Genomic DNA, 18,072 nt, shown 5'->3' on the forward strand with positions numbered 1-18,072 from the left:
AGTAAAAAAATATTTATAATAAATAAAAAAATATTTATAAAAAATAAATGAAATTATTAATAATCGATCGTATATATACTCACTTCAATATTACACCATAGTCCACACCATCGTACACCATCAGCGTGCCGCCGTAGTACAGAGTTCCAGCGTATATGAAGTTGAACAGGCCTCTAGAGAGACCAAACACAATGCCGCGCCAGTGGGCGACGCGCTTGGCGACGAGCAGCGCGGGGAGCAGCTGCGCGGCGTAGTCCTGCAAGAATTGTTGCTCTCTACCCAGCGACGCCACCGTGCGTACGTTCGCCACGGCCTCTACGGCAATCTGGAATTAAAGACAAACTCGTAAGTACTTAACCTGAAACTCAAATTCTGCAACAGATTTTTTGGAAACTCAAACTATTGCAAACATTACTTTATTCAAGTACGCTTCTTTTATGTTGTTACCACTACTCCTTGAAATAAACATCGAAAGTTCGACGATAAGAGCTTTGAATTCATATAGCGCGAAATCGATCAATTTGTTGATCGCATAGCATATCCTACTGATCTTAATATTAAAACGCGAAGTTTGTTAGTATGGATTGATATTACAACATAACTAATAGTAGCAGTTATACTTAATGTAAAATAATTACCTTAGAACTCGCTTCCATAGTTTTAGCCGTACCGAATGATTGTTCGCTGACTATTTTTCCCTCTTTGTAAAGTACAGCGGCCAAGATTGGAACGAACGTTAAAGCTACGAGACCCATTCGCCATTCGTAAAACAAAGATACACCCAGAGCGAAACTGAATGTACCCAGAGCTTGTAATACCGTGCCTATTCTTTGACCCGTTGCCTGAAAAAAAAATTATTTGTTTTATATTCAATAGGTGTTGTTAATTATTTCTTACTACTAGTATAGCTGAATTAGATACATCTGAATTATTAAAGTACCGTAAATCATAGCAATTGTATAGACTGCTGCGTAATAATTCTTTCGTAATCTGTGTTCAGATTCTGAGTTGACAATGAGAATCAGATTAAGAATAAAACATTAAATACTGTACCCCTTGGACCGCAGCTGCTTCTCCCGAAAGCCGAGCACACAAGGCGCCTGTGGAATTGCTTTTATCGTCAAAGAATGCTATTTCCTGATGGAGGACTTTTTCAAACATAAGTTTTCGCAAACGCTGAGTTAAGTGTTCTCCAGCTACAGCGTACATTGACACCTAAAAAGGTAGATAAAAAGTAAAAATTTGCTGCATTCAAATTTGTGTAAGGTATGCAACCAAGAACTACTTATATCGATTTCCAATAAAAACTATTAAAAAATGCCCATACTTTGTTTTTTTTTATTCAAGTATTACCAACATTTAGGTTTTCAAAATTTGCGAAATACTGACATTTAGTATATATTCTATCGGTTAACAATCAATTACCGTAATGAAGTTAGCTATGCCAGATGCGACGCCGACGCCAACAAAAATGAGAGCATATTTTCGTACTTCTGATCTTACGTAATCCTCATCTGGATTAGCTAGAACCTGAAAGAATTACATGGTCTATTTATATTTATTCTCCTTAACATTTGTAATTATTTATATTATTTTTCAAGGTTTGAATTCAAAAGAATAAAAAACAGAGAAAGTATAGTTATTATGATATTTTCCGAATTTATGAATGTTATACACGTACACACATAAATTAATTTTCCAGAAGTATTACCGTACCAACAAAACTACGCGAGTTGTCGTTGTAACTGTATCAGTTGTAAAATTGACATGGTCTCAATTAAATTGTTGTTGTATGATTAATTTTAATTTTTTCATAGATTATATTTTAATGTATAGGTAGGTATACTTACACCAATAAAGTCACCAAGTATGACACCGAGTAGGGGCATTGCAAATCCACTCAGTACAGATGCGGCACTTGCAGATATTATCGACTTCCATTCGGGCTTATTCAGTTTTACAACATCCCAGAAAGTGACGTTCGGTCCAATTGTTTCTACAACCGGTTCCTGAGCAAAACGTTTTGGATATTGTAATAAATTTCTAAACGTTATACAATTTATATTTTGGTTATAAAATGATTATAAGCAAGTAAACGTGCAACGTGAATTTGAATATGAATATATTCAAATAAATTTTTCTTACTTGCATTCTGTTATCCATTTCATTGTCTTCATCAGTTTCGCTGACTACAGATGCAGTTCGAGTTAAAACATTACCTTCCTGGTCTGAAAGTTATAAGAATACAACTTCGTTAGTCTGCCTAGACCGTTAGACCGATTTTCTTTTGATCATAACCATAATATAATTGGCGCATAAAATAAATACTCAATTCTCACCTGTCTCAATCAAGTCTGGAGAGTTCTGTAACATGACCATGTCGTAATAATGGCCCTTTTGGGCCATTAACTCCTTATGGTTACCACATTCTATTACAGTGCCACTTTTGAAAACGTATATCTTATCTACATTTCTGATTGTTGTCAGTCTGTGCGCGACAACTATTGTTGTTCGTCCTTCAGCAGCCTATAAAAGAATACATAGGTAATATTGTATCTTTTTAAAAGTTTACGGTGTATACGTATACGTTATTTTTTTATTTTTAGCTTCATGCTCGCCAAAATATGTGTCATAGTCTAAACATCAGGTTTTAATGAATGAGCTATGGAAAACACGCACCTTATCGAGGGCTCGTTGCACTTTGGCCTCGGAGGAGGTGTCGAGTGCGCTGGTCGCTTCGTCCAGCAGCAGAATGTGCGGGTTGCGCACGAGCGCGCGCGCGATCGCGATGCGCTGCTTCTGCCCGCCGGACAGCGACGCGCCGCGCTCGCCGACAAGTGTGTTGTAACCCTAAAACATTCATTATTTTCACATTAGATACAAGCATAATGCGAGTTACATTTTGTTTGATAAAGCTCCAACTTTGAAAAGTTGTATTGAGCTGAGTTTTATCATATATATTTTATCATTTGTTTTATTGGGTGTTAAATTGAACCCATTGCTGAGTTTAATTCCCCTTTTTTTGGACATAATAACTCAAAAACAACTTACGGAGGGTAGTTTCATAATAAAGTCGTGTGCGTTGGCTTGTTTTGCTACATGTTCGATTTCTTGGTCGGTAGCGTCTTCTCTTCCAAAGCGGATGTTTTCTTTCACAGTCGTATTAAAAAGCACAGGCTCCTGGCCAACTAGACCAATTTGTTGACGCAACCAACGCACTGATAGGTTGCGCACATCGTTTCCATCAATACGTACCTGAACAAAAAAATGGGTAATTACATCCTATATTATACAAAAATAGGTAGGTATGTGTGCCAAAAAAATAATCTAATTTCAAGTTTAGAATTTTGTTTCAAAGGCTTATCTAATGTGAGTTTTTAACAATTAGTTTGGAAATTTCGCTTTAATTAAATATTTATCGACACAAATTATAGTTACTTATAATTTTGTACTGATAATTTGAAACAGGTTTTGTTTTGCGAAATTATTGAACATAAATGTTTTGTCGTTTTTAGTTGTGAAAATAACAAAATGAGACTTATCTGTAGGTCAATTATGTTATCATTTGTCAACAATCAAATCAGATAGATAACTAACAATACTGAAACATCATATTCAACCTATTGAGCGCGTTAGAATATTTTTTTATCACAAACATGTTTTAATATCTCTTTCTACTAGCTCATTCTAAATATGTAGATACTAATAAGATAATTAGTAGTATTACGTACAAAATAATGTATGAGAATATAAATTTATTATTATAAATGAACTCACACTTCCATCAACGGTATCATAGTATCTTGATATGAGTTGGATGATAGTAGACTTGCCACAACCTGAGTGACCGACTAATGCCACTGACTGACCACGTTTTACTTTTAATGAAACTCCTTTTAAGACCTGAAAACATGTTGAGAAAAATATTGTTTTATGTAGTCAAACCTACAAAACAGATGATTACACAGAGCTTAGGTAACTAGACAACCTTTATTGATTATACGCTTTAGAAAGCAAAAACACTCGTTAGTGAGTTCGATAATTTTATTTTGTTATCATTCATGTTGTAGGTAAGTGCGTGCTAGCCTTTGTACATGACGCAACGATCTATTAGGGTGACTAATGAGTATTTAGCGCTACATTTCAGGGTTGAATGAAATAAGACGAACTTTTATAGATTTGTATATAAATTCGCTATAATTTTACTGGATTTGGTGTTACAGTTACACAGAACAGCGTTTGTTTAAAATTTCGCTACCCACGCGCCTTTTGATAGGTTTCAGTTAGGTAATAAAAAGCTTATTCATGTATTTTATTTTTGGAAATTTCCTAGCAAGTCATTAAGACTTCCTTTCACATGCATAACACTCTTCTTAAGAATGTTATACAAATGTCTGTAGTAGATAAGCTAGATTGCATGATAAAAATTATTTTTAAATTAAAAATGTATCGTGATCAATGAGTGTTCACTGATAAAATGTTCCCAAAGTGTCAAATAATTACGAATGTACCTTTTTACCTAATTTTAAATCTTAAAAAAGCTTACTTTGATAGGTGTATTCTAATTTATATAGTTGTGTTTGTTATTATTTTACAATGAATCAATCAATCACATATACTATAGGTATATATACCTACCATGATACTATATTATATTATACGTGCAAATGGTATAATGTGCCGTATTATCTATTATACTATGCATTATTTTTTTTATTTATTAACTTTTTATCAATCTATTTAATAAAATAATTCAATTCAATGAACTTGTTTCTTACCGGTACATCAGGTCTTGAGGGATAGTGGAATACGACATCTTTTAGCTCAATATCCCCCTCAATATTCTGTGGTACTGTACCACGGTCCAACAATGGGTTAATGTATGGAACGTTGTCAATTAGATTGAAGATTTGAGCACCAGCGCCTCGGGCTACACCAAATACTTCCATCAAAGTTGAGGAAATTCCGAAGTTAGCTGAACCCATCATGACACCGAAGAAAACCTGGGGAATTATATAAACGTAATTTGATTTTGACGCATTTTTGCATTATATTAGAAACAAAAAAAAATATAGGCAGTGTTACCTACTTGTTTATATTTTTAATTTTAAACGATTTTATTTGTAAGCGTTCTTTAAGGACATAAAGTTTAATTGAGAATATTTCAGATATCATTAAAATATTCAATTTGAACTGATCTATGGGACGAAATATATAATTCCATCAATCTAAAAACATGTGTTGTTTCATATAATAACAATTTTGCAATACAAACTATTTTCTACACTTACAGCAACCATTGTATCTACGTCGTAGTTTTCTGGCTCATTGACCATAAAGGAATATCCGAACCAAAAAGACATCGCATACGAACTAAATATACAGAAGAACAACGTCCCCATCGCCATTCCATTGAAAAAACCTATAGGGAAAAAAAAGAAATAAAAAGTTATTCTGAAAAATGTTTGGAGAATATCAATAAATAGGTAGCGAATTGTAAATTACATACGTATAGAGCGAAAATTATTGACTTAACGATCATGTGGGTAATATGTATTTATGTGGAATCGAGAAAGTTTAAAAATATAAAATATGACTTTAAATATATTTCCTGTTTAAAAAATATTGTTTCTAAGCAAGTAAACTTGAACTTATTTTTACAATTAAAATTATATTTATCATGTCCTCGTTTGCATGTACTTAACATCAATTTACCCACAAAGATAGTAAAAAGATTATTTCTACAAGTAGGCGCTTATTATTGTGACACGCCTTGACTCATGAAATTATCTTTTCATGCAATTAGCTAAGTACTGTTCCTCCTGATAGCAGACAGTAATTCGTAAAAATAATCATTCATTAGTGAGAGTTTATATGACGACGTGTTACATACGTACATGTGTTAAAATCATCGTGATGTGTGTCGTTTTACAAATGATAAATATTATGCATTTGATATAATCTATTTCAAGTACTTGGCAAAAAAATAGTATGAAATAATTTATATATTTAAGTTCCTTATATGAGCAGCGTGATTGTTCAATTTTGTAATTAATTTTTTCCCAATATTCATAACATTCATTTGCATTTAGAACACTCTAGAAATTTACCCTTTTTGATATTAATTTTCCTGACGTCAATAAGATGTTTATCGTATCGATCAATTTCTTGGCGCTGTCCACTGAACGCGTATACAGTACGTACGGCGGATATCACTTCTTCAGCTATGGCGCCAGCTTTGCCGGCGGCAACTGCCTCTTTCTTAGATAGTTTCGATGCTACCTGAAGTACACTTTATACATAAATAACAATCAAGATTATATTTCAATAACTAATCGAGTTGTAGCTGTCTAAGTAATTATTATAAATGATAACAAACACATACTCTTGATTAACACATTTCAATACCTGTGAGGAATCCGTTTTTTGTTTATTCGGTTTAAAGCAGTATAGTTTTTTTATAAATCACTAATATCCTCTTAAACTGCTACTCAGATCATAAAAAGAAGTTAAATATTAACGGCCAATTTCTGAATTGAGAAACGTACAAAATCTCTGCTGAGAATTTACAAATAAAGAAGGTACAAGTTGCAGTGGTAGTAGTGTGTTAATCTATTATAAGTTTCAAAAAACATTAATACACAGCACATACAGGCATATAAACTTTACAACGACAAGGACTTACTATTCCAGCAGCCCCCACTAAGCTTAAGGTCACGGGGAATGAAACCAAACATAATAGAGCGAGCTTCCACCCCTTCACTAAAGCCATTATTATCGAACTAACGAAAGCTGCCTGATAATAAATGAAGGTTCCCAATTTCTCTCCAATTCCGTCTTCCAATTTCACGACATCACTAAAACATAAGGAGATTTAAAAAGAAGATTAAAAAATAAAGACAAAGTGTAATCGCTTCTTTTTAGACATTTTATTAGTTCCACCTGTATGTAACCGACACGATTAGACTCGACTTTGACCAACTCTAAACGGATAAATGTTTATAAAAAATTTGTACATAGGTATTACATTTTATTTGTGGTTAAAATGATCGGTGATAATACAATTAGGTATAATTTTATGAGTTTTGGATCGACAGGGTTAAATAATTTCGCTACGTATCTCTCTGTATAAGTGCAGCGTGATTTTTAGTTTTTTTTATATTTATTATCTATACATTCATACTCTTGTATTTGGAAAGTTCTTATTTGTACTTACTCTGTCATTTTAGATGCAAAGTCGCCAGTTTGATGTGTATCGAAGTATTCAAAATCTTGGTTTAGTGCTGCTTTTAAATATTCTTGGCGTATTTTATATACCTGAAAGTATATAGTGAGTTATTGGACAAATTATGTACATGTATAATTCATATTAAAAGAACATTGTGGAATCTTATTTCATGCAGTAGATATTTACGTAGTAACGTAAAGTAAATTGAAGTCAATTAGGTAACAATTGAGATAGACGGCGAATTTATTAACAATGAAAACAATTTTAAAAGGACGTTTTTACTCAGGTCCTAAGTACATATTTTATATGAATATTAGATAATCTGCATAGATAATAAAGGGGGGTACATATGTGATTAATTTTATTTTACATACCAATAATTAATATACGAGTACGTAGAGGTTACTATTTATATGAAATAGAAATCAATATGAAGCTATTTGAATTTTACGAACATGTTAACTTTAGCCATCCTAAGGTAATAATTTAGGTTATTGACTTTAAATAAAAACGGGTTCATGAGTACATATTCGAATAGGTAAATTTGAAAAGATTGATAAGTCTTATTACACGACACAATTGTGCTCGCACTTTAAACAAAGTCTTACCTGATTGAATGCCGAATAATTCATCAATACGGTAGCGCCGTATGACAGAATTACTAACACAACCCCAACCACGCTGTTCCATATAGCAAAGTTCTGAACTGCTGCTAAAAACGTGTCTCCATCTGGTTGGCCTACGATGGCCGATATACCGAAGTTAACCATGCTTTGGAGTAAAGATGAGAAAAGCAATGTATTTACTGGTGTCATGGCACCCGATATCATTGAAAATATGATGCCGAAAAATATGTAAATCTTATCCGTGGTCGATGCGAAGCGAAACTGTAAAGAATTAAACATATCATTAATTGTACAGTGTATTGAGTATTATTTATTTCAAAATTATTTATTTGAATAATTGATATATTTTTTAGCTTCTAGTAAGACTTACTGCTATTAAACTAATGATTACTATAAGGAATATAAATATACAAGATAGTTTAGGACGCATTATGCATTTACCAGAGTGATGAATGATATACTGGGTATCTCCGGAGGTGGCTCTGGTTCTGAATCAGTGGTACTGCAAAAAAAAATTACAATTACATATAATAATCTATACTTTTTTTGTACCTAATTATAGCAAAGATTGTCCAGCGTTGATACTCTAAACATCCGTTATTATTTTGCAATACTCCACACGTATAATTCACAGAAGTAATGCTTGTTCTCGGCAAGCGGACATATTTTTCCGTTGAATGAAACCATAGGTTTCTATCTACTTCTATTCTGAACCGACTGTTTTGATGGTTGTATCAAGAGGATTTTTTTTGTACACTCGTCGTACCCACCACCACTATTCGATTGAAGTCTGTAGTCCTTACCATTTTTGGAATGGGAAAATCGGCCTCCAGGTAAGGAGCCGCAGGTTAGGTCGGATTCCTTCAAACTAAAACTCCCCTGTGATCCGCTTTAGTGAAGGGGTTACGGATGCTAACTGAGCCACCCCTACCCATTTATATGGCAAACATTGTGTAGAATTTTCTTCATTATTCATTAATATTATACATAAAAAACTATGTTTGTTTGGATGTTTGTCCGTCAATGTAAAGACATACTCTTTTTATTGACAGACAGCTAACTTGGGTGATAGGATACTGCTTATCCTGATTAAATGCTCCCTAGGGATAAAACAGGAATCTTGAAATCCGGGCGGAGCCGGGACGACGTCTATATAGAAAATTAAATAAAAAAAACTTTAGTTTAGCAGTCTAAACTCTTATGTGCAACATAAATAAGTAGGTTCGTACTCTTATTAAAATGATGACCAAAAACTTATGTTAAAGAATACATTTTTAAAAGTTTCACATTGGTATTTCATAATAAATGATCATTGCTGAGTAAATTATTATGGATCGTATGAAAAAATCTGTAAATCAATCGATGATATTGCCATTGACTATTAATGATTATTATAGGTTGATAAAGCATTCATTGTCATTGTGCATCCAACCAAAATACGAACTTGTATATAAAATACGTTTAAAATTTGTTATGTATTGTTGTAATTGTAAATATAAAAACATTATTGGCTATGTAGGTAATAAAGCGTTATCCCTATTAATATTATTTATTTATTAAAAATGGTCAACAAAGTATACAGATAACATTTTACATACCCTGCATTAAATACAGGCTTTTATTATATCTTTAATTGCAGGAAATTACAATTATAATTAACAAGACATCGTGTTACAGAAATTATATAGTATAATAAAAATATTAAGGAAATATTATTACAATATTCATTAATAATTTAATTTATATATTCTGTATTATATTCATTAAAAGAAATGAAACAAAAATAAATAATTTACAAGTGATTATGAACATTAATTTTATACCTTACGAGAGAGTTATGGTGGCGATTGAATACCTATACATTCAAATTAAAAAGGGTTTTCTTTTAGACCATAAAAATTCAAAGCACCTTATCGATTGCTCGTTATGGTGTGATTATTTTCTAAATATGGGCACACTAAAATAGGACTCACCTACTCTTTCCATCTTTTTTACGAGCTTCCGTGAATTCTACTTTTGACAAATCATTAACTTTATAACTGTTTTTCGACCGACCGTTTTTATAGTCCACCATTTTAGCAAAATATTTGAGTCACAGCGTATTAAATTTTTGTATTTTATATTCACTCAGCACAAGATATACCGCGTTCACTGATTCAGACGTAGGTAATATCTATATTGATTGACTGTTATCATCTGATAAATTAACGTTTCGCATATCTACCTACAGATATCATTGGTCGAATAATTCAAGGCATTAAATATATAACATCTCAGTTTTATAGAACATGAATACGGGCAGATATGAATATAATAAATTTCATTCACAAGTTGAGAATATTTCTCTGATAAAATACGTTGTTTGTTTTCATAGCGTATTCCCGACTTTTATGCTATCCGTGACCGAAGCTGTTCAAGGTTTCGATTAAACTGTTTCAGTCTATGACGCATTCCACAGTTTTTTGTAATACGAAAGAGGATTATTTTTGGATTATTAAAATAACTGTAGTTTTAACAAGTACATTATCTATTCTGTTTCAGGGTATGTTGTATATGCAGGTCATAAGTGCATAGAATACCGCTTTATATTTCCAAAAAACCAATTCAAACAATAACTCTCTCAGTACAAACCTCATTTGAAGAGAATACGAAAAGAAAACAGGGATAAAAGATTGAAATGTCGTAATACATCAATGTATAGTACATCACTATGCATGTAACTATGTATATCAGCCCGAAATTCCTAACAGCTTGTAATGGAAGAAAATATCTTGGATATTTTCGCTTGGAAAAGCTATCCATCCAGTTTTACATTTGTTGGGCAAGAGGTTTTATAAATTACTAGCGGTCCGCCCCGGCTTCGCTCGTGGTATATAAAGTATGTAGCCTAAAGACTTCCTTAATAAATGGGCTATCTAACACTGAAAAAATTTTTCAAATCGGACCGGTAATTCCTGAGATTAGCGCGTTCAACCAAACAAATACTTCAGCCTTAGCGAGTATTGGTAACGTCTTGACAATCATTCGAATATTAAAATAAGCATTAGAAACTCGATTGATCCCATTGAAAAGCGACACACTGCAAGGTTCTATAAAAGTGGTATGTCGAAATTTTATTGTTACGTACACTGTTATCAATATTAAATTGTCGAATATCTAATGATTTCCGGTACAACCCCAACGAATTTATATAAACGTTACCTGCTGATTCCATTTTAAAGTAAATTCTCCTGGGTTTTTTTATTTAGAGCTTACAAAGTTCGGGCTCGGCAACGGGCAGCCGCCGAGGGGGTCGCGGATGAATTTCAACCAGCTCCCGTGGCCCCTTCACTCAAGTGGCCCGACGGACATTTTTGGTCGGTAAGGATCCAACGTAACCCACGGCTCCATCCCCCGGGGGCTGTGGGTATCTATGCAAGTATTCCCCACCATAAAAAAAGGTGAAGGTATGTAAGGTGAGATCAGGCGCAGGGCCGATAACTTTGCCTCCTTTTCAAGAATGCCAATCACCAACATCAAACTACTTTTCATAATAACTAAATCATTCTCTAGTTGCTCTACCTCCACAATAAATAGATACCTAGGTATATCACCTATACATCTTGATATAAAAGATTACATCATCAATAATTATTAACCCTTTGCTTAAACTAATTTCATTGAGTCTTTTTCAACTTTTTAGACGAGTTTTACGGAGTTTTCGTCAAAATGTGTATCTTAAAATTTTATCGACGGCCGCGGCCCACTGACTATGTATTTGTTAGTTACTATGATATATTTAAAGGTGTATGATAAGTACATGTGACTAATACAATAGATATTTGTTGACAAATTCGTCGTTCCAAATATGCTCAATCATTCAATAGCATTCATGGATCACGTACATATCAAGCGGTGAATTTTGGAAACACGTTCAAACAATCAACGCACAACTGTTCACCTTTATATTATTAGTATAGACAAGCTAAGCGAAAACTATTATTTATATCTATATACATTTTGCGTATGTATTGCAAACTAGCTGAACCCTACCCACTTCTTTAGGCGTTCACTTCACACTTTAAAACATATTATTTATAACAAACCTTATGAACAGAGCAGAGTGCAAAAATTAAAAAAAGAAGGCATAAATAGCTTCCTGTCACAAAAGAATTAAGGAAGGAAGCTGCTTCGATTTTTAGATGTCAGCTATATATTATATAGTTAAATATTAATAACTCGGAATAATTTATAAATAATAAAGTGTTTCTCATATTGTAAAATGTGTCACAGGTGCAGTAATCAATGGTTATTTGCTTATAAAATGAAATCATAAAAGACATTCAAGTTCGCTTTAGGAATAAATATACTGTTTTTTAATCGAGTGCAAGTTACATTAAATTGTGAAGTGATTTTTGACGTATGAAGCATGTAACTTTAGCTTAGGTATCTCATATAACATATCGGCTTTTGACCGCGGCATTGCACGCGAAAAAAAAATGAATTTGACTAACTTATAAAAAAAATATTGAACTTTGGCAAATAAAATGAAAAATTGTACATTATTTTGAAACCTTTTATTCGATTCAACACAATATCATAATTAATAACAAATAATTAATTTTGGTACTTGCATAAGAACGAGTAAATATTTTTCCTTAAACTTATGTTTCATTAAACAATTATAGGTAAAGGAAGATGATGGCTGGGTGGAAAATTGTTTTTATGCCAAAAAATTGCATTTGTAAGTAATACTACGATAAAAGTATATAATATATACTATACTCGTAGAATATATTATATTGTCAGTTGTAGTACATAGTTATAAATACTTAATCTTATACCTTTAAACGAGCAATTCTTGTATATATATATGTATATATATATAATTGGAATCTCGGAATCGGCTCCAACGATTTTCATGAAATTTAGTATACAGGGGGTTTCGGGGGCGATACATCGATCTAGCTAGGAATTTTTTTTAGACAATGTCATATTCGTGTTTTATTCGTATTTTTTTTTCCTGACATCTATTGGTGAATAATAATACTATTTTGCTTCGTAGATAGCTGGACAACTGAAATAATGTCATATTCGTGTTTTATTCGTGTTTTTTTTCCTGACATCTCTTGGTGAATAATAATACTATTTTGCATCGTAGATAACTGGACAACTGAAATAACACATAGGCACTTTTTATACCGATATTCCTACGGGATACGGTTACGCAGCACGCTTACGCGGTTTCAACCGCGGGTCACAGCTAGTTTAACTTAAAATATAATACACACTTCCTGTTATTTTTTATACATAAACGTGATTTACAACTAAGTATGTATGTAGGTACACTTAGGTACTATTACAGTTCATATAAAATCAGTACAAATATATGAATAATAAATAAATTCTATACTGCCTTTAAGAAATAATCTGTCATCCACAATCCACCTTCACTTCACTTATAATTTTTTTTCAAATTTTTCGTTGAGATATATTATATCTAATTAACACTCTGCAATAATATAACAGTGTACGTAACAACGATCGATGCCATAGAGCTCAGAAGAGAATAATTAAGCTGAGTTAGGCTGGACATGTGAAAGTCTATACGCCTTGATTGCACAAGGCTTTGTAAACCGTCGAGTGTTGATCCTGTGTCTTGTCCTAAAATATATTTCCATTATTAAATCACACAGTATTACTATTCGTATTTTAAACGTGAAATTTTCGAATGGGAGCTGGATGAATGTGTTTTTATATGGAATGCCTTTAGCGGATAGAATCTAAATTAAATATTGTATTTTATAAAAAATTGTTTTACGTAGGTAACAATAACTAGCTATTGTATTTATCATACTCTGAAAAAAGAGCAAACACTACTGAATGGTGAGGCCAATATATTGCTTTCTATCTTATTTTACAAAGAATGTACAATGGACCTAGAATATGATTGAGCAGTTTAAAATAGTAATAAAACGATCAGAAATCATCTCTTACTAGCTTCATTGATGATATTGAAGTGGTCTATGATATGTATTATTCTGTCTCTTTGCCGATAAGATAACTCACAGTGGTGAACCATGCTGACGAGTATAGCAATGCAAAGCATGATCCTCATAATTGTGGAAATTACAGGGTAAATGCCAACATAATTTCTGTTTAAATGCTGAAAATTAAGATTTATCTTGTTATTTATTAAATATAAAGAAAAATAGTACTTTTATATTACTGCTCAAATAATGATTCAAAAGCAGCTTATATCAGTATTATATTTCTAAGATATGATAATAAACAACAACAAAACAGTCTTTATACAATATCTAAACTTTTTATTAACATGTCTAGAGAAATATCATACCTGTGATCCAAGATGAATCCTGGCGGCAATGTTGGTAAACCTAACAATATCTATAAGTAAACTTACGCTGTTCAATAATATCTGAAAATAATTATTTACACTTTTGTTTTTCAAAAAAAAAAAAAACAATATGCACAAAAATATCGATGAGAAAGGATGATTTGAGTGTTACATTATATACAGAATATCCCGCCAGAAGTGTACCTATTATGCTCAATGGAAATTATAAAAAAAGAGAAAGTAAAAAATTGATTACGTAATTATTGTTTCACTAGTACTTAATTTCAAGATATAGGTATAAGATAAAGTGGCAAATAAATATTTTTAAATCATTACTTGGTGCAATGCCATTATCTACTGATAAATTTTATTAAGTTCTATAATGGACTGAGAGTCAAAGATAAAACCGTCTGGCGCATATAATAAGCAAAATTATAAACGTCTTACCCTTGTTCCGAACACTTCATTGATAAAGTTTACTTGTTCTAAGAGCCAAAGATACGACTTACTTAATAATATAAATTTAGGCAAATTATCCGCTGAATTAAATTCAACATCATCTAACGAATGTTCTATTATAACATCTGAACGAGTATACAGCTTCATCTTTAAGGTTGAATCCTTCCTGAGCTTAATTGTATCAAGCCATGTTTGTGCCTTTTCTGCAATGTTTCGTAAGCGAAACTCGATTTGCAAAACGTGCGATGTTAAGTCCAAACTGGTCAAAACTTTGATGAATATGTAAATGTATGATATGGAGAACACTAAAGATACTTCTAATCCAGCGCAGTACCACCAAGCCCAAAAGTCGCAAGCACATGTAAGGGTCCACGATGAGCCGAAAATCAAAACTAACTTCAAAAGCTTTCGCTTTAATTCAGGACTATACGCGCAGCCTAGAGCTTCGTCAATTTTACGATAATTTCTCAAATATACTTCCATATTGTTACTGTATTTGAAAATAAAGTATAAATCAACAATATATTGAAAATAATCAAATATTACTTGAATAACGTCTGTGTATTTAATAGATAACAACATATCTTTGTACACATGTACGATTTTAAAGTACAGTGTGAGGATATTGAGGCTTCCCAGCACTAGAATGGGAATAATAAATAACAAAACTGATATAATTGCACATTTTTGTGATTGAAATTTGTTATAATTTAGAGAAAAAGCTTTCAGAAATGGACTTAACGGTTTAAAGGAATTGCTGATATAGCAGATATTTTCCTTTTTATGGTCACAAACTCTATGTTCCAAAGACATATTTTAGGATGGTATTATTTTTACATATTCTTTTGATTATAAATAAAACCTTCACATTGTTCACAATCTCGATGTATTTAACACGCGTATTGTTTAAAAATCATCGAGTATAACGTGTTACGAGGTAATTAGCCAGCTAGAGTCCACTGTCTGTGTGAACAGTAAAATATATTCGTTTTGCTGAAAAATTGAAAGCTAATACAGTATGTTTTATATAAAAAAAAAAAACAAAATTAATGACTTGGTACTTGGTAAAAAAAAATTGCTGGTATATCAGAAAGTTTTGAGTTTTGAACGAGGAAGTCAAATACGTTGCCAATAAAATTCTTATTTACCAATTATTTCACTATTAAAATGATGATAAGAAGTTACACCTTGATTGAGAGGTATTTATTAGTTTTTATTTATAACGGATGTTTCTATGAAACGAAGGAGGTTTCCAAATTGCCTATTTTTTGGTTTTGCTGCTAACACGATAACTCCGTGGGTTTTTAACCGATTGGCGTGATTCTCTTTGTATTGGATAGAATAGTTGTTTGGGTTCAGTTTAGAATTTGAGGGAGGTCCTCAACAGGAACTGTGGTCGGGTGGTCGGGTAAAGGAGGTCGGTGATCTTTATCTTAGAAAAGATTATAAATTAATTAATGTTATAAATGAATAATACTTTTACTAATTAAGAGTTTTGTATCAATAGGTTATTTCTTAATATTTTTGTTTCAGGTAAGTAAAAAGAAAAAAGCTTGGGTTGCTTTTTTCTTTTTACTTACAAGTAAAAAAATATGAACACACCTTACTTCTAATAGTAGACAATTTGATCAACTAATTAATAGTGGAGTAGGGCAACCATCACGATATTATCATTTCCTAGAAATTGTATAAAATTGTCAGTAATTTAACTAATTGTATTGATTAAATATGCTTTCGGTTCTTATTTGAAGTGTTCGTTGTAATATATTAATGGATATTAGTTGCTTAATGCGAATGAATTTATATTTCAGCGCTGTAACAATGTTCATTCTGCATTAATCCATTTTATTTCGGTACTAATGTTTTGTACAATTGTGTTTGATTAAAAATTCTTATCTTTGGCGTTTTTCTTGTACATATTTTCCCAATCTGGATACACAATACATATTACATAACTAAGCTGGAGATAATTATTATTTCTCGTATCTACTTTTCTTTTTCTACAACGAGAAAATGTTATGTCGGATTCAAAACTTCAAAATACAGATATACTGTGTTCCGTCGAGCCGCTTTAGTGAAGGAACAACGGATGCTTGTTGGATACCATACCTGCCTGCGTAAAGACTATATAATGAATGTATATATAATAAGAATAGTCGATCGAACAGCATAGATTGTTAATTGATCTATTTCAATTAAAATTGTAATTTCAAGGCAACACTTCACTACGCTTATTTTTTATGTGAAGGAAATACTAAAGTAAATTTGAATACGTAGATAGATATACATTGCAGCAAACATTGAAAAAACTGTTTTAAAAAACCGCGCCGGATTGCGTCACGCTCGTGATACGAGAACACCGGAAAATAAATGACAACACACACACACACACACATCCATAGACTATTCTATTATTATTAATTAGTGGCTATCCTTGTCGGAAATACAGTAAAGCATAAGCACAAAATGTTTTATGATTGAATTCTCGCGGAATCTTATTTACTAAAGTTGTCAAGGCTTTCATAAGTTGCCATACAAATGGCTGTTGTATAATAAATGAGTAAATGATGGTTAGATCATTTCTTCTACCTTCGTGTTTATAATTGCATGCAATTGAGTGGGAAATTTATATGTAATTGCATAATATATAGTAAGTTATATTTTTTAACTAAGTACCTCAGTGATAGAAATTTTATTTCTAAATTCAGTTCTGTCTCCAATTATTTCTTATTAAGAGCTTATTGTATTAACCTAACTTTAATTAGAATTTTCACTTACCGAATTAATTTATTTTCCTCTTTTTCTATGTCTGAAGCATCAGTATTTTTAAAAGTATATTTCACGGTCTTCTTAGTCCCAGCAGCCTTCGTCGAATCTTGTTTGGTCTTGTATTTTTTCATTTTTCTTACTTGATGTTGCTAATACACCTTATTGCGAATTCTAATGAGTTTGTACAAGCTACTGTATTATACTCTTAAAAAAAGAACTCTAAAGTGCTAGTTTGTTTAAATTTTGATCCAGTAGATGGCAATGACATTTCTAATTTCACCGTCGCTTACTTTGTTCATATATTATTGACTTTAATTAACTTTTGAATGAGCTACCGTTTAAATCACTCTTCTTGTATATATTATACCCATTTGCGGTTAGAAAAAACTGACGTTCAAATTAGTACTCCTCTCTTTCTGCAATACAGTTTTTGCATGTATATGGACTAGATGGCGTTTTTTTTAATTTCTGAATATTTTTTTTACTAAATCTAAGTTTGATATATAATTTATGATCTGTATTCCTAGGCATGTTATATTATGATGAATATGCTTTGTGCCTGCATCTTCGCCCGCGTAGTAAAGGAAAACAAGCTCGAGCTTTTCCCTACGTAGTTCGCGTTCGATTTTTCGGGAAAGCTATCCTGTCCTTTC

The 18,072-nt window shown here is 32.1% G+C and overlaps 2 protein-coding genes across 2 annotated transcripts in view; both read right to left on the bottom strand.

Annotated features, from left to right (window-relative positions):
* The window catches only part of LOC119830684 (ATP-dependent translocase ABCB1-like), a 14,441-nt gene extending 4,204 nt beyond the window's left edge, over positions 1-10,237 (bottom strand). Inside the window, exons 1-18 of the mRNA XM_038353776.1 lie at positions 9,828-10,237; positions 8,296-8,356; positions 7,837-8,115; positions 7,217-7,317; positions 6,686-6,857; positions 6,111-6,282; positions 5,292-5,422; positions 4,779-5,003; positions 3,778-3,903; positions 3,052-3,255; positions 2,680-2,850; positions 2,340-2,526; positions 2,146-2,228; positions 1,851-2,009; positions 1,426-1,530; positions 1,054-1,215; positions 639-842; positions 84-325 (exon numbers count right to left, since the gene is read on the bottom strand). Of these exons, the coding sequence (XP_038209704.1) occupies positions 84-325; positions 639-842; positions 1,054-1,215; positions 1,426-1,530; positions 1,851-2,009; positions 2,146-2,228; positions 2,340-2,526; positions 2,680-2,850; positions 3,052-3,255; positions 3,778-3,903; positions 4,779-5,003; positions 5,292-5,422; positions 6,111-6,282; positions 6,686-6,857; positions 7,217-7,317; positions 7,837-8,115; positions 8,296-8,356; positions 9,828-9,928 (2,885 nt within the window). The 5' untranslated portion in view covers positions 9,929-10,237. The remainder of the gene's footprint in view (positions 1-83; positions 326-638; positions 843-1,053; positions 1,216-1,425; positions 1,531-1,850; positions 2,010-2,145; positions 2,229-2,339; positions 2,527-2,679; positions 2,851-3,051; positions 3,256-3,777; positions 3,904-4,778; positions 5,004-5,291; positions 5,423-6,110; positions 6,283-6,685; positions 6,858-7,216; positions 7,318-7,836; positions 8,116-8,295; positions 8,357-9,827) is intronic.
* Positions 10,238-13,283: 3,046 nt separating this feature from the next.
* On the bottom strand, positions 13,284-17,550 carry LOC119830966. The gene is made up of 6 exons (XM_038354159.1): positions 17,429-17,550; positions 16,695-16,759; positions 14,639-15,291; positions 14,192-14,272; positions 13,831-13,999; positions 13,284-13,497 (listed from the first exon to the last, which is right to left on the bottom strand). The coding sequence occupies exons 1-6, from the start codon at positions 17,548-17,550 to the stop codon at positions 13,334-13,336; spliced, it is 1,254 nt and encodes a 417-aa protein (XP_038210087.1). The 3' UTR covers positions 13,284-13,333.
* Positions 17,551-18,072: the final 522 nt, after the last annotated feature.

The sequence above is a fragment of the Zerene cesonia genome, chromosome 12 (assembly GCF_012273895.1).
Source record: "Zerene cesonia ecotype Mississippi chromosome 12, Zerene_cesonia_1.1, whole genome shotgun sequence".
In the NCBI taxonomy this organism is placed as follows: domain Eukaryota; kingdom Metazoa; phylum Arthropoda; class Insecta; order Lepidoptera; family Pieridae; genus Zerene; species Zerene cesonia.